The 27,279-nt window shown below is 39.9% G+C and overlaps 1 protein-coding gene across 4 annotated transcripts; it reads right to left on the bottom strand.

Annotated features, from left to right (window-relative positions):
• Positions 1 to 27,279, bottom strand: slc6a6b (solute carrier family 6 member 6b). Of its 4 annotated transcripts, none has more exons than XM_018747034.2 (15): positions 26,990 to 27,272; positions 22,668 to 22,773; positions 17,687 to 17,916; positions 16,445 to 16,579; positions 12,678 to 12,912; positions 11,911 to 12,043; positions 10,821 to 10,955; positions 9,985 to 10,088; positions 9,740 to 9,864; positions 6,954 to 7,066; positions 5,099 to 5,236; positions 4,126 to 4,228; positions 3,261 to 3,361; positions 2,282 to 2,452; positions 1 to 2,056 (listed from the first exon to the last, which is right to left on the bottom strand). In XM_018747034.2, exons 3-15 carry the CDS (start codon positions 17,913 to 17,915, stop codon positions 1,901 to 1,903), a joined length of 1,878 nt encoding a protein of 625 aa, XP_018602550.1. In that variant the 5' UTR covers position 17,916; positions 22,668 to 22,773; positions 26,990 to 27,272; the 3' UTR covers positions 1 to 1,900. The 4 variants fall into 4 exon arrangements, with proteins under 4 accessions (XP_018602550.1, XP_018602559.1, XP_018602541.1 ...); XM_018747043.2 differs by lacking the exon at positions 26,990 to 27,272 and adding an exon at positions 25,462 to 25,476; XM_018747025.2 differs by lacking the exon at positions 22,668 to 22,773 and having other exon boundaries at positions 26,990 to 27,271.

Here is a 27,279-nt window from a genome sequence, read left to right on the forward strand (position 1 = left end):
AAAGTTCATGAATTAAAAACATTTTCCCATTTTACATTCTTAAATGTAGGGCTCATACAGAAGATGCTTGACAAAATGAGTCATCTCAACCAAAAGTGCATCTCAACCTGGTCTTTGGGAGGTGGTGCATCTGTGTACACAGCACTGCATACATGTTCGCAAATTAGATTTTCTCACTTGAGGCCTTTTAATGTGTTTTTTCATAGTTTTTTCTGACTTCGCACCATAAAGTTACGTCCTCCCATATGTACTAATATTTGGCTGGATTGTATTTACAGTTTAGGAGCCAATTCAATCTACAGCAAAGAGTTTAATGACCACAACGTGTAATTTTCATTTTATTTCCAATGACAAAACACACAGCCGGGAGATTTGAAATAGCTGGTTTTGTCGCATTGCTAATTCCAAATAGATTCAACTGGCTCCTAATAAACTTGTTTCATTTATGTTATACAGTGTGATTTTTAATCTAATTCCAAAAGTACCGCCTACTAGAAACAAAGAAAAAATATATAAATTGCCATTTCCTATAAAGTATTGCACATTAAACATTTTAAGCTCTTGCTGATTAAAAGTTGAAATATGAAATATAGTGGTTGACTCTGCCTTCAGAAAAGACTAATAATTTGTGACAGAGCAGATTATTTTGAATACAAAAAGGCAAATGTGACTGAAAAAATATATATTTTTGAAAGGAGTACTATAAAACAAAGATTGAGACTGTTTTCATTGGTTAAAGTGTGGAAGAGGGCACTCACATTCTTCAATAAGAATGCAGCTCATGTATTTGCATATAAAATTTAATTGTGCTTTGATACAATTTCTTTTTGTCTTACCCCCAAATTCAGTATAAAATGTTAATTCTTTCATTTTAAAAAAGCTGCATCATTTAAAATGAAGCTGCACACTGGGGCAATGCAGAAAGTCAGGGAGGAGTGGACCATTAATATGTGAGTAAATTACATAAATTTGAAACACTGACAAAAATGATACAGGGACAATTAGCAGTCTGTTTAAACTGGTAAGAAACATTATAACAAATATTTCCAATTACTGGAAGGCCCTGTCCCTTCCATTCGTTTAGTCGAGAGGTGGAGAGAGGTATACATAGTAAGTGTTCATCACTATAGTGTGATGTTGTGTGCTTCATACTGCCTTGCCAGTTCTTCCGGCCATAAATACAAAAATTACAAATACACTTAGAGTTCAGGGAGACCCACTGAGTAAAGTGCAATGTACAGTTTTGAAGAATACACAAATGCACCATGGTGGATAGCAGTAGTGTCCTTCAAGCCAGTATCTTTGCTAGGTGGGTTGTTATTGTAGTCACTGTGATGGAATACAGTACCCTTCCAGCCCCAAACAGGGGGCCTGGCAGGTGGACATAAAGCTAGGTCTCACAACAACAACGAGTGAAAATAATCTTACCATACATACAAGGGCACCTCCACAACAACATAAAGACATTATATCAAATGGGGAGGGACTGAGTTTCCTAATACACCAAAATATTGAGACATTACCTAAAATACAAAGCCTCTATAGTTCTTTCTTCATTTGTGGCCCTTTTTTAACCCCCATATAAAAGCACAGACAACTTAGTCCTGATCCAGAGAAAGGAAGTAAAAATAGAAGATCAAAATTCTATTTTCAGTCCCTGCCACATCTGAGATTAAGCCTCCCTCTAGCTACTGCAATAGTTATTATAATGATAATTACAATATTTTAACAAAAAATGTAAAAACACAGACAGAAAAAAAAACATGTAACATCCTCTGTAGAAAACAAAAATGAAGACTCCTAGTGCAGATACATGTAAACCTGGTCCTATGACTATTTTCAAAGTTAGCGAATATATAACATGGAAAGCAAGTTATTGTAATCCTCTCATAGAGAGCGCTCACATCATCGTTTCTACGATAGTGTGGGTGGGCTTCATCAGGTCATTGTTCCCGTTGGGATCCAGGGGGCAGGACAACTCATTAGCCTTGTTGTGATGGTCTGGGGGCCTAGAGCTTGCACCTCCCCTCACTGGAGCAGCCACCGCCTTGATTCGCTGGGGTAGGGATAGTACGGGTTGAGCGTGGACAAAGACAAGAACAGGGGACGGTAGAATAGATGAGAAAGAAAGGGGAAATGCATCTGCATTAGACATCTAAATTACAAAACACGATTTCATTAAACAAAAGTCCTTTGAGAGAACATTAGCCTTACAAATAAATAAGCACCACTAGTTTGAAGGACAGCACTAACCTAGGTTGTGTACAAAGGCTCTTCTTACCTCTATCAGTGGTCCATCAGACTGTATAATCTTAATGACCACCACCATGGGGATGCAGATCATGGAAGCAAGAGCCAGAGTCCAGCCAACACCGATGGCCCAGTCGGGGTATTCGTAGATCTTATTGTAGGTCAGTGGTTTGTATTTAACCAAGGAGAAGATAAAGCAACCCTAATGGACGGAAAAGAAGGAAGCAATATAAGTTCAGACACCAGCCACACTGACTCTATTACCAGAACGTTCTTCATCTAGCTAAACCCAGCTTGAAAAATACATGCGCATTTATTTCTGTTTTTTTCTCTGTTGTACTAAAACACAGAAATTAAATCTTACATTACAAAGTTATCTAGTACCCATATGTCAGTAAAAGATCAGAGACATAAAAGTCTATGGCACAAAAAAATGTATTTAGGCTTGAGGAGCACCAGACTGCAAACACACACTGGCACAATGCTACAATGAGCACAACTGCTTTCAGTTAGAGTAATAAAGCAGAACATAATTTATTTTCCTGTGAATTAATAGTCAGGAAAGTTCAGTTATCATTCATAAATTTATAGACCCCAAATGCATGACCATCACTGAAGACTACCATTACAGATCATCTATGGGGTATTAGAAAAGGGTTCAGTCGGCAAGTTCTTCTTGGAGTGAACACCCCTGTGTCCCCCAGGAACTAATCTAGCATGTAGCCTCTGCTCTGTCACTAGTAGACAGATGGCGATTCCATCTGGAGCTCAGCTCTGAACAAAATGAAGCACTGGATTTTCACAGCACATTCAGTTTCAGCAAAAAATGGTATTAGACAAATTAGAGAAGACTTCAGTGGGGAGGGGGTGCAGACCCACAAATATTAAGTGATTTTTTTTTTTTTTTAATCTTTTTCTAAAAGCATAAAAGGAACATGCCATTAACGTGGACTCTAAACGGGTAAAAGCAACACTTTCTTTAGCAGATACTTGTAACTGACAAAACTGACCATGCAAAGGACAGGCGTGATTGCAGTCCAGCTCCATTTCATCCATGCGTTTGGTCTGTAGCCAATCATGTCTTCAATTGCATCATAGAAATTATCCACACCTAGTTGTGGAAGAAGCAGAACAGTTGTCATGAAGTCATGCACAAAGCAACATTCCTAAAACATTTTAGCTACTAGAATTTTTTAAAAAAAAAAGAGTATGCTTTGTATTTCATGAAAAAATCATTAGAAACCATTGTTAAAGGTCCAGGTTTGCTTTGTTGGATCACATTCATAATTCATAAACACACGTCACACCATGAACCTTAGGCAGTGATACCCACAGCAAGAAACTCATCTGCATTCAAGGTCTTAGAAAGCTTTGTCAAAGCATTTCCATGGCTACAGCCAACACCTAGTGTTTTTATAGCAACAGAATCACTCATTTGGAAAAAAATAATTATATATATATATATATATATATATATATATATATATATATATATATATAGAGAGAGAGTTTATTTCCTTTAACATACCAGCATGCTCTTTTTATTTACAGCCATAACACTGCCTTTAATGGGATGTAGAACACTGAACCTTAGTCACAATAAAGGATAAACAGCCAAATAAACAAGCGACTTCAGGGGCATATCATCTGACAAATGTCAGCATATATGGAAAATTCTTTATTTTTTTAAATTACCTTGCAGTTTGAATTTTAGCAAGAATGTTAAAATGCAACCACAACATATCACATAATCTCAGAGTTCTGTTATTCCTAGCCACAGAAACAATGGGGGGTCTTCTTCACAGAACATTTCAGTTTCACATTAACAGAAATAGAACCAAGACAGTGGCAAAAAGGTTCTTTCATTTCACTCACCATAAACCCAGGCTACAGCAATACATTCGAAGAATGCAACCCACAAAAGGCACACACCACTGGCTGCATAGTAGTCAAAGAGTTGAAACACATACATGCCACCCTGGGGAAAAGAAGAGAAGAGAATTTAGTAATCACAGACACATGGGATAATTCATGGACAATGCACATGTTATTTGGAGTCTAAGGTAGCAGGAAGGCAGTGGGAGTCTGGCAGCAGAGGGGAAAGACTGCTGCGTTGCCTTATTGTTTTCAGCAGCCGGATGGGGCCATCAGCTGCTCCAGGATTGTGCATTTACAAAGAGCAGATACAAGGACATGATGTCATGGAAAAGAAAAGGCAACTGTGAGCAAACCACAAAATGGCATTGCCACTGGCTCATGGGGGGGGTAGTGGTATGTGGTAAATGGGTGGGAGAATCTCATATGCTGATGCATTGCATGGATATACGGATGTTCTGGAGTTCCAAGTATAGCTCTGGGAATGTGCCTGCTCCTCCCTGGGAAACTTCTAACTCAAGTGAGGACAGCATGTCCATAAAAAGATACTGGCAGATAAGAGACTATAAAGGGTATAGCTGAAGGCTCATTTTGATCGAGCCTTGTGGTATTTTTTAAAACACTGGTTGGCAGAGAACTTTTAAGTGTTCAGGAAGACTTTATTATTTTAATATCTTGAATAACACATAGGGGGGTGTGGTGGTTTGACCAGTGCCCACTGTGCGGCAGGTCTGTGGTTCAGGCCCTGCTTGGGGTGCCTTGCGGCAGACTGGCATCCTGCCCGGGGTGTGTGTCCCCCCCCCACCCCACCTCAGGCCCTGCACCCTGTGTTGCCAGGTAGGCTCCGGCTTGCTGCGCCTATGCTCGGGACAAGCGGTTGATTGGTTGAATCATGTGGCTGCTTTGATATACACGTGAGGAAAAATGAAATCATTGACATCAGGTAACTTGACTGTTGTGTGTGTTTACTTACTTTAGTAACCATGGTAAGTCCCAAAACATAGCTCATAAAACACAAAATAGATATGAAGATTTCCCGCCGGTAACCCTTCCTTAGGAAGGATGGATACAGATCGACCAAGGATGTGATCTGCCCTTCCACTTCGACAAACTAGAGACAAAGAAATAGCAAACAAAAACATTAAAAGAATAGCATGATATGTACAGTTCAAATAGTTCTCTATAATTCCTATAGCTGTAAGGAACTGTGTTCAGTTTGTGAGAAACACTATCTTATGAACAACTACACTGGAAAAATACATTAGCCCTGTATAAAACGATGGGCTTATCTTAAAAATTTTACTTACAAACTCTGTTTTTACATGCATGCAATCTGAATGATCTATAAATCATTGCATATCTTCTGAGTACAATAGACGAAGGGCACTTTTCCTGTAAATTGTTTTCAAAGGATGAACAAGGTCTGTCGGCATTGCTGAAAAAGATGAAGCTGTTCTTTCTTTGATGTTATTCCAGGACTCTTTTAAATCACATCACATGGAATTACTAATCTGTTTGTGGGGAAATAAATAGGTATTCTCTTTGTCCTTCCTGGCTTAGAGCTTTTACAAGCTAAGCCTCCCAAAAATATGCATACAGGGTTCAGTCCTTAAACACATTCTACTATAAAAAAAACTAAGCATTCTGCTGATGGTATACATTTTAGAATGCACAATCTGCAGACTACACACCATATACAGTCATGTCACCTTTTATGAAACATGTCAGAAGACTGTTAACGAAATGTAGAAATTAGTACTGAAACTGAACTTCAGGGGCATATCATCTGAAATCTCTGGAATCTAGTTTTTCCCAGTTAAAAATCATATCTCAGCCATGTCCTGTTCTTTGGCATTTGTTGAAGTTGAAAGTTTTCTTTATTATGAATTTAAATTTGTCTTTGTTAACTGTTTACTACAGCTCCTTTCTGTAGTGCACTGCAAAGGGACTCATTTCACACTTGTTTTCTGGTGTACTCAATTTTAGTGAAACTCCCCAGCCCCCTTGTTGTGGCCCTGCATGCGTATACTGTAGTTGTGAGGATGCCTGACTTAGCAAAGGGTACAATTTCACTAGGACCAGGAAATTTGATAGTTACAGGATCCAACGGACAGAACTCAGTTGCCAAACTTTTTCTTTCTCTACCTTTTTCCTTACTACTCAACACAAGTCTATGTACATGAGTAAAACATATGTTAAGCAATGTAAGCAAGATCACTGTCTCCCTGTACTCTGTAGGCGACGCTGCATCATGTTTCTTGTAGGTGTGCTTATTAAAAAATAAATAAATTAGGTTTAACATAGTCAAAGGGAGCATAATGTTTTATGTATGATCACATTATTTGACTAATTATTAATATTAAATATTTATTTGAAATGATCGCATTCATATTTCAGTTTATTACTGCTGTAAATCATAGTAATGTGCTTCTTCATTTGTCTGTATTGTATTTCCCATTGTTGTCACAAATAGGTTATACATAAATACAATATATTAAGTGACATTTCCTCTGGCAAAGTTCCACATTGAAAATTAGTTTCTTCACTTCAATCAGTACATATAAGAGGATTATAAATTGTATCATTTACAATATTTGGAAGGGAAATGTTTCTCTCACCACTTTGATTTTTATTTTCAGTACTTGGTAAATCAGCAGATCAGATAAATCAGCCTATGGTATTTCTTGGTTGCACTACAGTAGAAGTGTAGTTATGAATTGTACACAACCATTTCATTATGTGTAATAATACAATTTATCCAGATAAATTATATTGCATGAACGTAATAAACTAGCCGTTCACCATCAATGCCATGTAAAGGGACTGACCTGACTGTCGAGACCCAAAAGCAGAAGCATTATGAAGAACAGAATAGCCCAGAATGTAGGCAATGGCATCATAGTCACAGCCTTAGGGTAAGCAATGAAGGCCAAGCCAGGACCTAAGGGGGAAGAACAAAGAGAGGGAGAGGGGGAAGTGGAGAAGAGACAGTTAGTATAATAGTCAATGGTTTAATCTGGTCTGAACTGCCAGGCCACGTGCAATTAACAGCAGAACAGACCAAATTGAAACAAGACTGTCAAGAATATCGGCCTACTTATGTTTGCTATGCAGAATGTATTAAAGTAAGGACCTTGTATCTTAAGTATCTTGCATTATCATATCAGTTGGGTGAAAATGATCATGGTCATGGCAAAGGTACAACAATTTCAAGCAAAGCTCTTCATATCTTTATCAATGCTCCTTCAAACTTTTCAAAAGGATTTATAAAAATATAGCATCCAGACACATGTCCTTATACCTCATTCCTGCCTTTGCACCTGAAAACTAATGAAAATCAACGGAGTGTCCCACTGTCGACGGAGATAAACAAATCTCATTCTATGCCATTTCTCATTCTTCAGATATGCATTGCGATAATTTATTACTAGAAGACCATATCAAAAAAGCAAGAACATGTCAGTAAATGACAGGGAACTTAAACAAGCTCAATATTACTAACAACCGGAACAATGGACACTGATTAGCTCAGATGTAAATTAGGAGCTGCACTTCCAATGCAGACGTGCTGCAGTTAAGGTCAAGCAAACTTTACATCTTCCCCCAGGGCTGCAAACGTTCAATAACCTTTGCAATGCTTACCTTAATATGGTTTAGTTTCAACATTAGCATCCAACTCAGTTTTACATCTGGACTTATGTAATCCAGTCTCTGTTCATTTTACTAATACATTCCTAAGTGCCCAGACTAGATCCCAGTGCATACTGAGCCAGTTAAGACTCAAGACAGTGTTTGGCTGTACATCTCTTTTTGTGCACCTCCATCTCAAGTTTATGGGAGCACACATCTAGCCAGGCATTTCTGTACTGTACATAGCTATACGCTCGGATAGGGCTCGTGGCAAACACAGCACTGCATGCACACTAAGCACCAAAATGGGAACCCATGAAACAGCACCATAATTTGAGAAAGAAGTAAACTCATCTTCAACATCTGTCTCATAACAATGAATGTCTGCAATAAAACAGTTTTCCCTAATTTTTGATTTTTTAACACTTCCTGGAAAAAATCACCACACTGAAATTTTTTTCCTTACATCTAGCTGACACTTGAACAGTTATGAAGAGGATATAGGACTCCAGTTTCACGGCGGAAAAGTGTGCAGAAATATCAAACTTCACAAGGTGTGTAATTTTGTAATGTTATTCTTTGAGTTTGTTTGACATCCTGAGGGTTCCAGCTTCAGATGGTTTCAAAATTCACCACCGTCTGTGTGTCAAGTATTACGGATTTTCTGTTGGAAGAGTGCAAGTTTTATAAGGAAATGTCACATTCTGCTAAGACACTTGAAGCCTTGCTTTGAAGTGGGGTTGGAGGCAGCTGATAGTGTAGTGATTAGAACTACTGCCTTTGAATCCAATGTTGCAGGTTCAATCCCCACCTCTGGCTGCAGTGCCCTTGAGCAAGGTACTTACCCTAAATTGCTCTGGTAAAGTCACCCAGCTGTACAAATGGGTAAATAATTGTAACCCTAACATTGTAAGTGACTTTGAAGAAAAGCATCAGCTAAATGAATAAATGTAATGGGAATGTAGCTTAAGCATTATAGGGGACTGCCACAGCAGTATGAACTACATTGTACCATCCTATCTTTGTGAAGTGCATTTCACTGATATTTGCAAAAATTTTTACAAATATTCATGGGTGCATGGAAAAAATGCAGCACACCTTAAGCAGAGATTTCCTTAATTATCAAAAGGAAAAAAAAATAAATTTAGAGTTAACCATTGGCAGTGTCACTTTGACCATCTTGGGAAACTAGTATAGTTGACTTTGACACACCCAAAATGTTTTGCACTCTCACCAATAAAAGCACAAAGTTTACCGTCGTAAAGCTAGAGCCCAAAGAATGGAACAAGCCTGCTGAGTAGAGATGTTTTCCAGTAAATTTTCACATAAGGTAACAAAAAGGGAGGGAGAAAGAACCAATAGGATCCGCCTCGAGCATCAGCCAGTTGCTACTGTCAGGTTCCATCAGATTCTTCAAAAATGGCACCGATACAGGCGATGAAACACCATTATTCGACAAAGTAAAATGGCATATTGTATTTTTCCCCCACTTGGCACAAGACAAGTTTGGATTACTTCCATTCCACTCTTGTAGTTGTTAAATCGGCCTTGAACAGAAATTTTAACATCTAGAGACATCGTTTGGATGCAGAAATTAATGTTTTTTTTTTACAGCTGACCCTCCACAATTAGTTTTCTGGACGAGATCCAGTAAGAGCGCTCATTCTCCCAAGATTTTCACTGCTCTATCTCTTTCTACAGAGGATTAGAGCATTCCTCTTCGGCAAAGACAACCAAAATTAATTTAGATTTCCTCTGGGGTTTGCTAGAGATTTAATTGCAGCTTTTTCTGAAGGTATTATTATTGCTTTATATTTGAGCTAATTTTGTTCCGAAAAGCATATTTCAGTGTTGTCTTTTTTTGTTTTCCTGTTGATTGGAGTGTCTTTTTTGGATTCTTGCCTTTTTTCTAGAAATTAGATTGACCAGACTCTTTTCGTTTAAGTAGCAGTGCCCACCATCACTGCTACTTTTACCCTCGTACCTGACTCTGCCACATCAGCAATGTCCACCCCTTGCTCTTGTGCCATGAAGCCCAGGACGGAAAATATTGCGAAGCCAGACACAAAACTGGTACCGCTGTTCAGGCCTCCCAGCAGCAAACAGTCCCTAAGTCACACATATGTCATGAAGTTTGTTAATTAACACAAAAGGAACCTAAGTCCCCCAACTTTCTTTTTGTTACTGCACTAGTCCATCACTACCCCCCCCCGCGGCAAGGGGTCTCACCTATAGCAGTTGTATTTGTACTTGTTGTAGCTCCCCAGTGAAGTCATTGCCCCAAGACAGATGGCATACGAGAAGAAAATTTGAGTTCCTGCATCAATCCACACCTATATTTGGGAAGAGAAATACAAAGTAATATTTGCTTCAGAAAAATCTCAACACCTTCTGTAGAAAATATTATTACTCTTTTACTGTTAGTCACATTATAGCACCCTTTCAACACAAACTTTATATCTCAACTAATGGAACAGAACATAAAATCACAGCAGGAGCATAACAGAAATAAACTGTAGTCTATCCTTCTTTTGAAGGGTCATGAAAAGTGCATTAGCTTGGTTTGTTTTAGTTTGTACAACTGGAAAAAGGCAGTCGACTGAGAATGGTTTTCTAATTCATCCCAACACCCTCGCTATAGTGACTAAATAAGACTTTTACACAGATATGTCTTCTGCTTGTTTGGCCTCATGAGCTTGGAACAGACTATATAGTTTTACAAAAGACAGCCAACATTTTCCCAACGCCTTAAAAAAAAATTCCCATTAAGCCTTGTGTTTACCATCCTTGTGCTCTCCCACCAGATTGTTGCATAATGAGTCACGACTGCCAGAACAGGCACCCACCCCCCCCTCATGCCAGTTCACTATTTAGCACTTAATGATTTTTATCATATTTAGGTCTGGGTTAATGGCTCTGCTTGAGTCCTCAGCAGAAGGGCTTTATGAATGGTGTACTACAGGAGCAGGGGTCAGCAGCTGTGGAAATACAAAGGCACAGCGCAAAACTGAAAGTGTTTCTGCTCCAGAGTGCGAGACAGTACGGAAGCAAGCCCAGGCTTGTACCTCAGGATCTTTCAAGCGGGTCAAATCTGGGTAGAGATAGAACTTGATCCCTTCAGCAGCGCCTGGTAGTGTCACTCCACGGATCAGCAGAATGAACAGCATGACAAATGGAAAGGTTGCTGTAATGTATACAACCTAAAAAATAGGCAAAAAAAACATCAGCACCCAAATCCAAATCATCAGTGCTCAAAGTCATCTATTGTTCTATGGGAAAAGATTGAAGACACAAAACTGAAACTCAAAATACTAATTCTACTTTTTCTCTGTACATATATCACATACAATATGACAGATGTCACATTCCTCTTCCTTTCAGCAGCACACAATTATGTATTAACAGCAAATCTAGAACTGTAGATGAACAAATTTCACATCATCATATTCTTCTTCATAATTATTCATCATAATTTCTCATCGCCCTTCCTCTGGTCTAGTCCAATATTTTCTAGGTTCAAAATCAAATTTTCAGTCGTATCCAGTTAAAACTTGTGTATGGTGCATTAATCTACCCGATTAGCCTGTGCAGCCAAATCCTCCTGTAGGAGGTTTTAATTCCAGGCTGAAAGTGAACAACCTGATAAGGCTTAAAGTCTTGAACCCATTTAACTCCCTTTCTGATTTTACATTGGTGTAAGGAGAGCTGGAAAACCTTCTTAGCATGGTCATTCAGGAATACAGATCAATGTTCATGACGTAGATGGTGACAGAGCTGTGGGGCTGTGCTCCAAAACATAGTAATAGAAGTATCATTTAAAGTGTATGATCTGTACTGTTGTACTCTCACCATGACACGCTGCCCTGGAAAAACAGTTACACTCTCCAGACAGTGGCAGTAATGTGCACTGTATAAATATACTGTGTTCTAAAACAATCAACAAACGGGGAGCTGGGCAGGATTAAACAAAGAGGCAGCTGATCTATGTCACCAAAGCCCTCAACAGTCTCTGCCAGGAGGATGTCAAATTCCTGTAAGCTGCCATCCTTTATGATGATGGAGGGCCTGTGTGTTTGGCCACCATGCATTTTGTTTGGAATGCAATCTCATGAATATTATGGGTGCAGAAAAGAAACATCAGCATGACCCACTTACTTTGCCCGTTGACTTTACTCCCTTCCAGATGCAGAAGAAGCAGATGATCCAGACACCCAACAGACACAGTGCAAGGTCCCACTTGATGGGACCTATCTCCTCAATGCCACCAGAGATGTTGAGGACGTTACGTCTGCGGGCAATACAAATAGATAACCTCGTCATGTCATGTGAAGAGGGACCAAACCGAAATGTTACTCTTTGTTTAGAAAGGATGGAATCTGCCAGGTTGAACAATTGTAAAATCAAAAACTATTCCTGTGACAAAAGCAAAACATTTCTGTGTGTGACACACAGTGCTCTCAGATACTTCCAAAAGAAAAAGCATAGGGGCAAATGGCATACCTGCCTTTTGCATACTCTCAGTTTTTAGAAGAGACACTTTTTTAAAGATAAAAATAGGGCAGCAGAGACTGACTACACAGAGAAAAATAAAAGAAGGCAGCAAAAGTGGAATTAGAGAGGAGGAAAAAAGGGCATAGTGGCATGCACAAAGGACAGAAAGGGAGTTTAGACTGGAGTTTCCAGGCACTTCACCTGCTCCAGCTTGTCCAATCTGGACTGCTTGCTCTTAGCAGGGTGTGTGCAGCCGCTCTCCCTAGCAATGAGGCCGAGTACACGCAGCCATCAGAAATTGCTCACATGAAAGAGCAGGGACTGGAAGGGAAAGGATGAAGTGGAGTGCAGGGAGAAGAATTATAGCAACAGAAGCAGGGGTGGGCTGTGCAGGGGTTGAGGAGTGTGGGTTGATTTATTTCAGTACTCACTCCCAGAATTCAGTCACGGGCGAAGTTAAGTTTGTGCCATTGGCCGCCAGCCAGAGGGTCTTGTTCTTGCGGACGGTGTCCTCCACACAGTTTGCTGTGTTCCAGGGCTGGTTGCACTTGGCCCAGGGAAGTTCAGGCTGAAAACACTGGAACAGGTAGTACAGACCCCAAGCCAGGATCACGATGTAGTACACGTTCAGTAGGGAGACGATCACAATAGATGCATAGCCGATACCTGCAAAAAGAAAAGTATCATACTGAAATTCTGACATTTTCTTCAACTGCAAAGGACAATACAAATTAAAGCAAAGGAATACAAAATGAAACTCTGGTTTTAAACATTAAAATGCATGGCAACTGTGGAATGTCAACCGAATGCCATTCAGACATTACACACAGTATCACACATTGGTTATCTAGTTGTCCAGATATCAAGCTTGACCACAGTTTAAAAAGAGGACAGACATCACAGTTTTTCACCCACCTAGCTAAGCTTCTATATGGAATCAGCATCCAAGAGGAGATGAAATAAAGGAACCTACAGCCAGACTAAAAGTGAGTAGATTTACAAGTCAATATATCCTGTGATGGGGTGCGGTGGTGCAGTGGGTTGGACCACAGTCCTGCTCTCCAGTGGGTCTGGGGTTCGAGTCCTGCTTGGGGTGTCTTGTGGCGGACTGGCGTCCCGTCCTGGGTGTGTCCCCTCCCCCTCTGGCCTTACGCCCTGTGTTGCCGGGTAGGCTCCAGTTCCCCGTGACCCCATAAGGGACAAGCGGTTCTGAAAATCTGTGTGTGTGTATATCCTGTGATATGCACAGTTCTTGTCTGAGGATTCTTATTATACCCCGACCATAATACATATTTAAAGGGCTAAAATACCAAAGCTTAGCTCCGGTAAATTTGCAGTGATACCCTGAAAGAAAGGCTAAATTCCTATACACTCGCAACTCTGACTTGGATTCATTAATTGGCAAACAAAAACTTGACCATGACTTTAAACCTGTTAAATAACGTCAATGATTCCTGCACCTGACCACACCTTGTCCGCTGGCCAGGTAATTCCACTCTCCCCTTGAAACATAACTGCTCACAACAATATCACAGCATGGCCAGCTGTATAAATGGGAAAATAACTGTAACTTTAACATTGTAAGTAAATGAATAAATGTACTGGGAGTGTAACTTAAGCATTATCTGGGGCTGCCACAGTCAAATGAACTACATCATACCATCCTACCTTTGTGAAGTACATTTCACTGATTTCTGCAAAATTTTTTACAAATTTCCATGGTATCTCTGGATGCATGGAAAACCTGGAACCTGCCCTGCTGAAAGTTAAGGCTGCAGGCTAAAACCAGCATCTTGCTGACATCCAGTCTTACCTTAGCCCAGTATGTGCTATATATAGCACTTCTAGTTTGGCAAAAGTCGAAAAGCTGAGCTTGGAATAAGCACAAAAAGCATCTGTATCACTTTCCATTTACTGATGTGTTTCCGTTTGCGTTTTCTGGTTCCTGTTCATAAGAATGTCATTTGTTGCATTGGTCTAATAGCTGTTTCCCAGTGCTGTTCCCATGGTAACTTAAAAATCAGCCCACTGTGTACACGTCTGGGTCTTGAGGATTTTGTGTGTTTACGCATTTGTCTGTGTCTATGAATTTAAGCACCAAGCTTTATCCTTGTGGAAGTACAGTTTAGGAGAAGAGGAAATTATATTTTGGGGTTTTAAAAACATATTAAAACTGTACATTTCCATACTCAAAAATATATGACACACATTGAAGAGAAGAAATTTAACTGAGCCTAACTGAAAAAGGGATGTGAAATTGTTTGCTGTATTTCTTTTATAATAACAAGGACTAATAATGGAAATACTGTTCAGTATGGTACAAAACACAGAAGGTGGCCAACAGAGAAAAGAATGTATGTCCATATGGATCCTAGCAACTGACAGTTCAGCTGAAGCTGTATTCCTTCGCCACGTGTCTCTCTTCTAAGTAAAACTCCCCTCAGGGCATTTTCTGAAAACCACTGATGGGTTGACATCCTCACAACTCATGGTAAGAGGCCAGAGGCTCGGCTTTTTGCTAATACAAACACAGAGTACACATTTTCCTGTAATAAAGATTGCAATGACAACATATTTTAAACAGTAAAGCCTCTCTTTCAAGTAGGCTATTCAGTTCTCACAATGTTAGAAAGTTTTGTTTTTCATTATTTTGAAGTTTATCTCTTTGTGAGTAATTTCAAAATATGCCTAAAACAGTAATACATATAACACAGCAATCCCCAGAAATGTACTTAAAGGTTACATTAAAGATTTAAATCCAAACAAGCACTAAACTTAACCAACAACACTGCTACCTACAGCTGAAACAAATTGCAAGTTTAGTTAGATGATTAGCATTGCTTGTTCTTCTGGTTGTTAAAATATCATATGCTGTTCAAACAGACACTTCTGGAGTGCTGGGAATATTTCGATAAGCATCACTTAACAATTACTCATTTCTGTCCAATAATAATGTAAGGAAAAACAACATTTAAACATGATACACAGGTTCCAAACTGAGGTTAAGCCACATTTTGTATTAAATTACAAAGTTAATACAGACAATTCTTTTAGTCAAGGAGCAGATTTATCTGTTGTCAGAAAGCCACTTTTTATTATTTCTGAGGATTACATTTTTAAATATATAAGGTTTATACGACCATAAAGGTGAAGTCAGAAAGACTGCAGCTAAGATGTATTTTTGTTGAAACTGAATGAGTTTTGTGAAATAAATGAGTTTGTATGAAGCAGATATTTACCATGTATAGCCAGGAAAGCATAACTATGATGTGGCATGGAATAAACAAGACAGAAGAACTTGTCTACACAAATGTGGCGCCATCCCTATGCAACAAATTCCTCAAGTTCCACCAGTCTGATGGCTGTGGAAACAACTATTGAAGGCCAGGCAGTATAGAGGTGTGGTGATAAGGAGCTGAACTGAAGAAAAGCATCTTCATTATCGTCCTTCTCAAGCGACCCACTGACAAGTACCCTATGGATTGAGATTCTGGAACATGACCAGGCTGGAAAGAGAAGCTAATGGTGACTTCTTAAATGGTGCACTCATCAAAACTATGTTGGTAAAAATGCACCCCAAAACTATTACACTTGGAGAACCCTTTGGTGTTGTAGAGACAACATGAAGACATGTCCATCCTGCAAGAAGATGCTGACAGACCATACATCACCATTTTGATTGGATGGTGTAGACAAACCTTTTCAGAGTGTGTCCATGATTCCGTTCTTTTGATTGTCAAAGCCCCTACTAGAACCTATGCAATGAGGTTTCAGAGTATACAAATCCACCCATGACTTGTGCCTGACGCTGTTCCTTTTCTGAAATTCATTGCAAAACACTTGCTTGCCATGTAGCCTTTATCATTGCACGAGTTTTATATGACACCTAGGTTAGTTTATAATACTGAGCATGAGGTGCAGTCTACTTAAAAGAACACTGAAACAGGACTGCTGAAAAAAGATGTGCATGCTCCCTGCTGTCTCTAAATGCACATCTTTTTGTATGTGTCTGAGCTGCAGCTTTCAGTTGGTGTCTATAATAAGTGTTGAATACGTATACACATATGGAGTTTGTCCATTTCTACTGTGGATCCCACTGTGTTAGAAAACTCTAACACATACACTCATTATTATAGACTGAATCTGCAAACCTGCCAGACAAACACAATGTCCCAAGATATTGAAATTCCACACTCACCAGTAAAGATGGGGCAAAGCTTTTCCCAGCAAGTAATTCCGCCTTCAGAGGTGAACTGGCCAAGAGCTACCTCCAGGAAAAACACAGGTAGACCACCACCAAACAGGAAGATGAAATATGGGATGAGAAATGCACCTGGAAGTGTCAGAGCGGGAGAGTATTAGTCCATATAACACATGGACAACCAGGTAATGTAATGTATTTTTTCAATACATGTAACATGAGATCTAAAATTACAAAGAGTAGAGGTAACATTTTTTATTCAGTACGTAATAAAAAATTGCCATTACTACAGTGAAGGAAAGTTCAATATCTACAATACTTTTTTTCTTGAAGTCTTCTAGGCACAAATACTACAACTCTGTCTCTCTTCATTGATTTTTCATGTAAAGTTCAAGACCCTGGTTACAGTCTACTAGACCATGAGTGGATCTACTCCTCAGTATCTGCAGGGCCTGCTCACTTGGTACAACCAAGCAAGACTGCTATGCTCCTCCACCTCTGGCTGCTTGGTGATCCAACACGCAACAGGTCCAAAACCAAAATCCTGAAGGTTCTCAGTTCCGGCTCCAATATGGAGGAATGAGGTCCCTCTCTCACTCAGAACTTCTGAATCCCTTTCATTATTCAGGAGAGGTTTAAAAAAAACATCTCTTTTGGACCCATTTCTCTCCTGATCTCTTATCTACTCCACAACCTTTCAAAATATTATCTGTTATAAAAAATATTCAGTGTCAGTTCCACATGCAGCTACTTGAGCAATTTATGCTGGCAAGAACAGTGGTACCAGACTAAGTTACTGCACTTGGAGAATCACATGTCTGCACGTGTCTCTCTCTGCCTAGTGGTGAAACATGTTTACTCTGAGCTGCACTTTACTCAGTAGAAAAATATCTGCTAAATCAATAAATGTCCAAATAAATAATAAATATTATTATTATATTTTACAAAAGTTTTGCTAAAGCTTTCCTCCGTGGAAAGAAAACAGGATCAAGGAAATACTTTGCAAACCTCCTTAACATATACAATCATCTTAAATACACTTAAGAAGGTGTTTAACTATTGTCTTGTTGCACCCAAGAGACAGCTCAGACATTCATGAAATTAACACATTTTCCCTCTGGGACCTCAGAGGAAATATCCATAGCTAATTAAGGTGTCAGAACCTGTTGCTGGAAAAATAGGGTGATATACCCTGGTACATGCACAAAAAAGAAAAGCACAAAGAAAGAAAACACATACCTCCACCATTTTTATAGCAGAGGTATGGAAAACGCCAGACGTTCCCTAAACCGACAAAGCCCCCCGCGACGGAAAGGACAAAGTCGAGCTTGCTGGACCACTTCTCCCGCAGTGGGTGCTTGCCCTCTGCTTCATCCTCGGGACGGGTGCCTGGGCTTTTCCCTGGCGACGGCTTAAGGGTGTCCTTGTGGAAGTCCTTCAAACACTGAAGCTTCTCCTTCTGAGCCATGCTGTGGGAGAAAGCAGAACACAGGTGACTTCCAAGCTAGAATTCCACGTGACTGGTTGTGAGCTATGCAATACCATCCCTCATGGAAATGTTCTCTGTTGTCGTCCACCACAAAAGTGCTTTGACCAAAGAAGCAACACTGGTTCAATTTATCCCTCCAACCTTTCTCCATTGTTTGATGCACAACACTACGACTCAGGCCACATGAAATTCAATTTCAAACACTTTGCTCTGGAAGGGTGCACAGCTTTAATTCACATCATGTTTACACTGTCAAGACTCTATTCCAAGAAGCTTAGGTATCCCATTTCGCACGACAGACCAGATCCAACCAACTCCCTCACTGCTGTACCAAGGGCAGGGTTACTTATTTAAGAAATGTTTTGGTTCTTAAAAACATGATAGGCTTTGCATTCAATGCTGCTGAAAGAAATTCCAGCATCCAAATCAGCAGCCTTTATGTCCAAAACGTTCTCTGGAGGCAAAGGAATGATTCTCTGATGAATTAAAAAAACAAGAGAACATTTAAATGAGAAGTCAATTGATAGTAGACTTAAAAAGTCCTTCTCCGCTAAAATCAATGGAGAACTGCAGTTAGCAGGGTTTGCCATAGATAAGTTACCAAATAGAAAAGAATATTTGGGCAAGTCTTGGTACTGATATTTCAACCAACAACATTACAACATGTAATAACTAAGGTTACAGCTTTGTTAAATAGACTTGGTTTACATTTGTGTACATTACATTATGAGAAAAATATAGGGTTATCAACAAATATTTTGACATTCTGAGATTATATAATTGCCATATTGACCACTCCTAACTGGAAAGGTGAAGAATATTCTATGGTGCACTTGGGATAAGGGACTTCTGCTTATGGATGGGACACAGCCATAGACCTCTGGAGCTTCGCCAGCCAAAGATAAGCCTCAGACTGACATATTTCTATGGCAGCTCTAGAGTAAATGTGCTGGATTCCTATGGGTCCCCAGGTAGCAATGTAATTCTCCAAGAAGTTCCCGAATGCAGACTCCTTTCTCAGAATTTTGTCAAGAACCTCTCTAACTGCAAGCACACACATTTATCTCAAGTGACAGGGAAGATGAAGTTCAAAACCATATTTCACAGCTCATATCAACAGCTATGAATAACTACACCATCTCTATCTGCACTACTGTTTTGAGACTTTAGACAAGCTCAAAAAAGAATGGCTAACAGCAAACGAATGCCAGTCTTTCATAAAGCAAAACCATCTGTTACCGTAGAACAAAATTTGCGCGTCTGTTTTGTGCAGTAAACAACATTTCTGAAATAATAACAAAATTCTTATTATAGAAATAATATAAATACCAATGCAATTCATTCCACGGTTCTAGTTCTTCTTATAAGCTTTGCTCTACATGCTTTATTCCTCCGGTTATAATCAGTGAATTTCACAAGCTTCTGCCTGCCTGTTGAGCGTTCAGTAATTCCACTTTCCTCACTCAATGGCATTACGTAAGTCGCTGAAATCCACTGACTTAACATTAATAGACCTTCTATCTAACCATTTGCTTCTGCATTGCATGAAAACAATAAAAAATGACAATCCAATCTCAGGGTTTTTACAATTCTACTGCGCAGTATGTCGTAAAATTTAAATGTAAAAATTTCAGTCTTCTGCACTTGACATTTTATAAAATAAAGGCAAAATAGGTCACTCTAACTTACAACTGTGTTAGCATTTAACTACAGATATATATATCTCCGTAAAATTTAAATGATAGTTTTTCCCACTTGCATGAATTCACATTCTACAATATGCACAAAGGCAAATATTCAAGAATACTTCCACATTCACCTCTTTACTCACTCATAGCAAAGAAGCCCACTAGTGCTCACTTACATTTCCTTCATGGCAGCGGTTGTTTCTTCTGTGCTCTTCCTTCAGTTGTCACCATGCCTCTGTAGCAAATGCCTGAATGTCAGCTAAGCCCACGATAAACGGTGCTGACAGTAAGACCCGCCCCCCCCAGACTAAAGACAATTAAATGCAATCTGCAGATTGGGCACAGCTTTTGATTTGAGGATGACGCGGTTTAAGCTGACTGCACTGTAAATTTCCACTTCCACAATGGAAATGACTGAACCTTTCACTTTGCATGTATCGTGTGCACTTGTAATTCAAGCCTCCTTGACATAGTCGGCTCAAGCACAAACATAGCTCTCCCGGGAACGCAATCCACACCTCTATCCATTTCCACTGGACTGGCATTCAAATGGGTTTCTGCTTCAGGGGCTTTTGGTTACCAGTTTTTTTTTTTTTTTTTTTTTTTTTTGTTTAGGCAATTTGTCAGAAACTTTTCATTCACTTTGTTTCATGATCATTGTAACAATATTACATAAAGATATACAGTACTAAAAGAAATCATGCATCACATGATGGAAAATATTTTTAAATACAGTATTTAGTTTTGCAGTGTTAGAACCAGAAATAGACTCAAGACAAAACAATATCTATACAGAAGAAATGCTCAAATGGGTAACTTCAGGTCAAAGTTTTTTAAAAGAACATTTCTTTCAAGTTATCAGAGGGCTGAACAGAGCGGTTTCCACTGCTTGTACATGGTGGCTGTATAGCCATTAACAAAAAGGGGCATTGTGCATCAGTTGGAAATGTTTATTTTAAGCTTGTGGCAAGGAATTGAAGAGCGGTGTTTGCATAGGTCATACATTTCACAAAGGAAAAAACACCTAAGGAGAAACAACTCAAACTGATGCTGCAAAGCAAAAATAAAATTAAAGCATTTTGCTTAATGTAAATATGCAGGAAATCAAAACTTCACAGAAGTCTACAAATAGACAAAGGAGGTAAACAACTGATGTGACAAGCCTGTGCTTATTTTGAGAGTCCCTCTGTAACTCTTCAAGATTAATGATACATTAGATCACACGTCTGAGGGGCCCTCATAAACAGCACTAAGCAAATAAACTCAGTTCTTCTTCCAACAAAAATGTTCTGTAAGAATTCTTAATGTTTTGCTTCTATTCAAAGAAGGTGTTTTCACTATTGTTAAGGTCCAGCTGAGTGGCTGTGGTCCACTGCTGACGGTGTGTGTTGAAGGGGGAGGGGGCTTTGACCACGAGACATTGTCATGCAAGTTTAATTCATACACACTCTGTGCGGGTATAAAAGGCAGACTTTAGGACTGGAGTTCACAGGAGTAACTAGGCACTTACATAAGGCCCCTATTTTGAGACCATGTACATTTCCTAAGGGCCATTGCATTAAGCTCCTTTTTTCGATGCATCCCATTACATAGGCTGTTCATCCTTGACCAAAAACATTGTCTTAGAAGTACCTCATTGTGATGAGTTATTACTAATAAAGGTAAAGGACGATTATGGGAAACTTCTACGGAAACCACTATACACACACACACTTTTGAAACCACTTGTCCCATACGGGGTCGCAGGGAACCGGAGCCTAACCCGGCAACACAGGGCGCAAGACCAGAGGGGGAGGGGACATACCCAGGACGGGATGCCAGGCCGTCGCAAGGCACCTCAAGCGGGACACGAACCCCAGACCCCCTGGTGAGCAGGACCCGGTCTAACCGACTGCACCACCGCACCCCCACCACTATACAGTGATTTTAAATTCAATATGTGCTGAAAGAAGTCATATGTCATCTGCAACTCACTGCAACGCAGCAAAATCTGCGATATTTCTAGGTAACTGCACAAAAAGTTCAAAATGTTTATTCATCAAATGTAGGCCACCCTATGAATAGAGTTAGCAGTGCATTAATGGTTCTCCGTTGTTATTTCTGGCAGTGAACTCATGCGAAAAGCACCATACTGATAATAAACTGTCAATGAAGTAAAGCTGGAATGGGATGTTATACTGTCACTAGGCTCCTACTGATGTCAGTGTTATTAGTACCTTATCAGTTATCAGACTGCTTATCTGTCTGTTCTGTAAACCAAAGCATCAGTTGTTTTAACTGGCACTTGTCTACCTAATATTATCATTTTGTTTTGCATTTGGAATCCATCTTACACTGATTACTCAGCCCAATTAATATAACACTTACTGGTATATTTCATAAGAAATGCTATAACCTCAAAGTACTAAAGTGACCTTATCATTTCACATGAACAAGGCTCTACATATCCACACATATTTTATCTTATTTAACAATTCATTATAATTTCAAGGTGCTTATGTAGAAACCGATATACAACTTTACCCATTTGTACAGCTGAATGCTTCCACTGAAAGCTGTTTTCTCAAAATCAAGTTCTTTAACACCTAACAGCATACAGTGGAAGGTAATTCTACAGGATCTACCATAATTGACACTGTGTGTAGACAGTAAATCCCCAACTCCCAGGAAATAAAGGAGGTAATTAAAGGTATAAGTAAGGAGGCACTTCACAGGAGACTGACTGTGATTATCTAAGCTATAAGTCATTCAGCACTCTTTACGCAACTTCTGGTTTATCACTTTAAGATGGTGTTCACACACCTACTTAGTTTATTAATGCATAAAATAAATGGATTCTCTTCTTCATTTAAACAATACAAAGTAGCATTAATATTAAAACTGCCCAACGTCACAATTTTCATGAATGCCAATTTATGAAATAATGAAATAAGAGTACAGAAAGCCAAACTGATTTAAACAAAAAGTAAACTGTCAAATGTACTCTGAAGCAACTACTTAAGTATTTAAGCAAATTTGCAGAACGCAGTGCAGCTTACAGTACCTGGACTGCGTTGATTATGTGGACAGTGGAAGAGCAAAGACTCCAAAACAGATCAGTGCAATGCATATTTTGGGTTCTGTCACCATAGTGTACACCACAGGGTGGGCTGCAGAAAGAAAAAAAATAGCTTATGTCAATATACATATGAACTGCATCCTTGGCTTATGTCAAACTATATACTGAACAAAACAGTAGATTTTTTTCATCAATCACAAAGATTTTAAGCACTGTGAACCTTCAAAAACATAAAAACCATGTTTTCAGCGTAGTCTATCAGAACATATTTCACATTTCTTTCAATACCTAATTTTCATAAACCTCTAGAAGTTTTCTATTTGTGTTCTCAGCATGATGAGGTGAAAAATAATTAAAAATAGTGATACTTCCACCAAAGACAATGGTGCATTGCCATTACAAAACAATAACAGTGAAAACATGGTCTCCATTGGCCGATTCTCAAATAAATAATGCACATGGCAGAGAGCTCCAGTATTGGCAGTATGTCAATCTTTCCAGCAACCAAAACTAGTTATTAGGCAAAATTACCCGCATTTATAATTGTATACACTGACTCCCCTTGGCAATTTGTGCTAGTTAATCACAGACCACACCATGTACCTATGGATTTTTAGTAATCCTATCTATTCATTTCTAAGGAAACAACTCATTACAAACACTGCAATCACACACCTTCAGGAAAAAAACGAAAAAATAACATTTCACTTTGTGCACACTCTCAGACATGCACATAAAACAGGAAGGCTGCACAGGAAGCTGTACTCGAGAGGTAGTGGTATCTGAGCTGTAAGGATGACAAACTATTTTTATTTCAGCAGAAATTCTGATTCCCTGAAGGGCAGCAGCAAAGAGGCACTCATGCAAATGATATTTAATGGCAATGCTAACAAAAAGACTGAAATATAACATCTAACATCTCATGAGAAGAACACGGGAGATATAGTACACATGTGCTACTTGGAGTCACATCTTTTTAATTCTGTCTAGTAGAAAGCAAGTGTTTTTTTTTTTTCTTTCCTGACTGGAATCCAGCAGCACTTCGGTATTCCAGCATGGATTCCTCTACTTCCTTTTGGTACAGCAGACTGTAGATATTATATAACTAATTTTTGGATTTAAAAATGCTTGATTTGGAAATGAAAACCCATTGGAATTTGCTCTGTTTGGCTCTACAAGGTTTACCTAGAAGGCTTCCCTAATTCTTTACACTTGTTTTTGCAAAACACAGTACATCTCTATGTACTGTTAAAATGTAATTACAAACCCTTTGGTTATAGTTTTAAAAATGTAGACAATGCGATCATTTTTAATGCCACAACTGCATACTGATTTATATGGAATATAGTTTCGGAGGGCAGCACAGAGGGAAGAACTGGTGCCACACAGCTCCTGGGCTCTTTAGTAAGAATCTGGGTTCAGATCCAGCTCAGTGTGTGGGGAGTTGGCTTGCTCTCCCCTGTTTCTGTTGCTCTGGTTTCCTCCCAGAGCACACAGGCATGCTTCCAGGGAAGTGATAACTCTAAATCCATGTGTGTGTTTGCACTGCAGTGGACTGGCGTCCCATTCAGGGTGTAGCCCAATTCAGGCCCAGTGCTTCTAGGCTAAGTTCCACACCCTTGTGGCCCTGCTCTGGACAAGCACTAACGGATCATGAAGGAATAAATTAAGACATTTTTTTTTGCACGTTTGATGCGAAAGAACCAAAGGCCACCGCTGTAATTCTTTGTTTTCTATAAGTGTACTGTCATGTTTCAACTATCATGTTTCCATCCAGAAAGTGGGTCATCAGACCCAGGTGCGGCGCAGAGGCGCACAAGGAGGCGACGGGAGGATCCGAAGGTCGCGGTCAGAAAAGCAGCGAGGGTCACCGAGGAGCAGACATCGTTACGAGGTGAATCCAAAAACCGTGAATTGAAGATCGGGCAATGGGTCGAAGGAAACAAGGAGAGTCGGGGGGAAGAGGGCCAAGGAACAGGCGCTAGGACAGGGAAGTCAGGGAGGGTAACCAGGGCAATGCGAGCAGCGCTGGTGAGCAATAAGGCTGAACGTGGTTCCACAGCTTCCTGAGCTCCGGGCTGTCCTTTATGGGCCTGGACCCTGATCAAGCCGCAGGTGTTCCTCGTTGCCGAGGTGGAAGGCGCGACATCTACCTGCCACAACTGTGTGCTTTTCATTTTCAGGCCAAATTGCAGAGCCACAGCTACCGCTAATGCTAATACTTTTTTTTTTTTTTTTTTAAATGTTGTATGTATGTGTGTGTCTATCCACCTATATTTTGCTGCATTCTTATCTGTCTCGACCAATCTCGGTCCAAAGTTATGAAACCCGTTTAAAAAACAAAAAAAGGAACAAACTAGAATGAATGAGGCCTGAATTATTGATGGAAGAATTTGGAGAGGGCCGAAAAAAATGCGAAGTTGTGTCAATAACCTCAAGACGGGCTGCTGAGCGCGCGCGCACACACTGACGGCGTTGAAACGTCACGTCAGGGTGGCGGTGACAGTCACGGGGAGGTGGGGGAGGGGGGTAAAAAAAGATCGTTTGTCAAGTTTATAGGTGTCGTCTTGTTGTTCGTTAACCGTCCACAGCGACTACCACTTACTCACTCACTCACTCACTCACTCACAGCCCAAAGTTATGTCTGTAATACGCTAGGCTAGTGTCTGTAAAGTACTGTCTACACCTTAACCAATACAATACTATTGTAATAGGAGTATCTATGTCTGACTTACTGTACAAATTTTTAAAGTACTGAAGTAGTACGTTCACAACTCACCTAAATACTGTAGCGTAATAACGGTCGACACAGACAGCACCTAATAAGTCACTCGAGTACTATACCGTAAATAACTCTATAAAGTACCCTTATAATTGCAGTAATTCTCTAATGTACCGTAATAACGCTAAAGTACAGTACCCCAATAAATTAAGTACGTTACTCCACAGTACAGTACAGTACCTTAAGAAGTAACTCATGACATAAGTGTACCTTAATAACTCACCGATACTGTACACTAATGACTCTGTAGTGCAGCACCACTACAGTACATGTGCTCTTAGATATGATGAAGGGATAACGTCACGCAAAGTCAGTCAGTGCTGCTGGTGTTTAAATTTTATTTAATCTATACTATCTATATATAGATGTGCGTGAATGACACGGTTTAGAACGAGGCAGGCGCAGAAAAAAATAAGCGAATGTCATGTGAGAAATTCTGAGGAAGTATCACGCACTCCATACCAACAATTATTCGGTGAGTCGCCTAAATTACAGGAAGCCTTCGGCACTGCTGCTGCGGGCTCGGACGAAAGCGGAAGGTGGGACTGCTGGTGCGTTTCAGAAACGAAGATCGGAAAAAAAAAAAAGGGGAGACTAAGAGGCACTCTACACAAAATTGCGATCGATACTCGGTCACACGCACAAAAAAACACTACACGCACGTGCGCTGTCCCCCTTCGAGGTACCGGCGGCGGCGTAATGCCTCCGTAACGTAACGCACGAGACCGCTGTAGAATCAGGAAAACAAGGCAACATGTACTGAAATGCACCGTAAGAGCCCCTCTCACCACTTTTAATCTTATATATATCGTGCCTACGATATTAATACCCCCTCCAAACAACGTCTCTCAATTAATAATCCCGCCGCAACCGCTGGCCCCCTACATATTTTGTGCTTATTGCACGAGTGTAAGCCTAAGGAGGATGAAACACAGCGTTAACTGTAGACTAGTAGATGAGCGGGACGGCGGTACGTGCGTGGTGTTCAGCGATGAGCATCATCACTCAGAAACCTGTTACCCCTCCGCAACAACAATGCTACACAAGATCATTGCCCTCCATACAAAAATATTCAATAACAAGTCATATCGTATAACTCGATCTTTCTGTTCGCCAGCCGCGTCTCCGACTCCGGCTCTACAAGTTTCACACACACAGCACACAGGTACCGTACTATCAGCGAACACCTTTCCGAAATTCTGCTGGTTTCCTGCGTACAAACCTCGTACGTGTTGGACACAATAAAAAAAAGTTCACTTTTTCAGCAAGTACTGACTGAGGAATCCGAAGATATAACGCGGAAAACAGCATCAACATCATCATAAGGGATGGAGAATAAATAAAAATATGCATTATCATGAGTAAAAGAGAGAGGAAAGGTGTCGCAAGCGTCTTCATAAAAAAAGTTTTTTTAAAAAAAATTAAAAATTAATTAATTGCCATAAATACTCATTACTTTTTTGCTGATAATAATACAAAATACAGTCAGTGACATGTCTTGCCTGTAACCTGTTTTTTATTTTACCTGTGACGGTTTCCTTTTTATTCCTGGGTGGAAGGTCCTCTCGGTCGTCTGTGTGTGTGCCGATGCTGGGGCGCTGAAATGCTGAATTTGGGCAGTAAATTTAATTTATAAGGCTTTCTTTCTGACCTTTGTCTCTTAAAATGGGTGACCATTAGACATGAGCATGAGTGGAAAAACACCGGCCAGCCTCCCCGCGCGAGGCGAGCGCGTCTTCTTAAAGTGACAGGTGCTGCGTTTCCCGCCCATGAGCGTTCGCGTTCGCGTTCGCTCTCACGCGCACTGCCAATACC

This window comes from Scleropages formosus, chromosome 22 (assembly GCF_900964775.1).
Source record: "Scleropages formosus chromosome 22, fSclFor1.1, whole genome shotgun sequence".
Classification (NCBI taxonomy): domain Eukaryota; kingdom Metazoa; phylum Chordata; class Actinopteri; order Osteoglossiformes; family Osteoglossidae; genus Scleropages; species Scleropages formosus.

What these genes read in the sequence shown, in the direction of transcription:
- slc6a6b (XM_018747034.2), bottom strand. Translation starts at nt 17,915, where the DNA reads ATGGCTCAGAAGGAGAAGCTTCAGTGTTTGAAGGACTTCCACAAGGAC. An exon ending in TCACGCCTGTCCTTTGCATG is followed by an intron (nt 2,453 to 3,260) that starts GTCAGTTTTGTC and finishes TCCGTCCATTAG; the next exon opens with GGTTGCTTTATCTTCTCCTT. An exon ending in CTGATGGACCACTGATAGAG is followed by an intron (nt 2,057 to 2,281) that starts GTAAGAAGAGCC and finishes TCCCTACCCCAG; the next exon opens with CGAATCAAGGCGGTGGCTGC.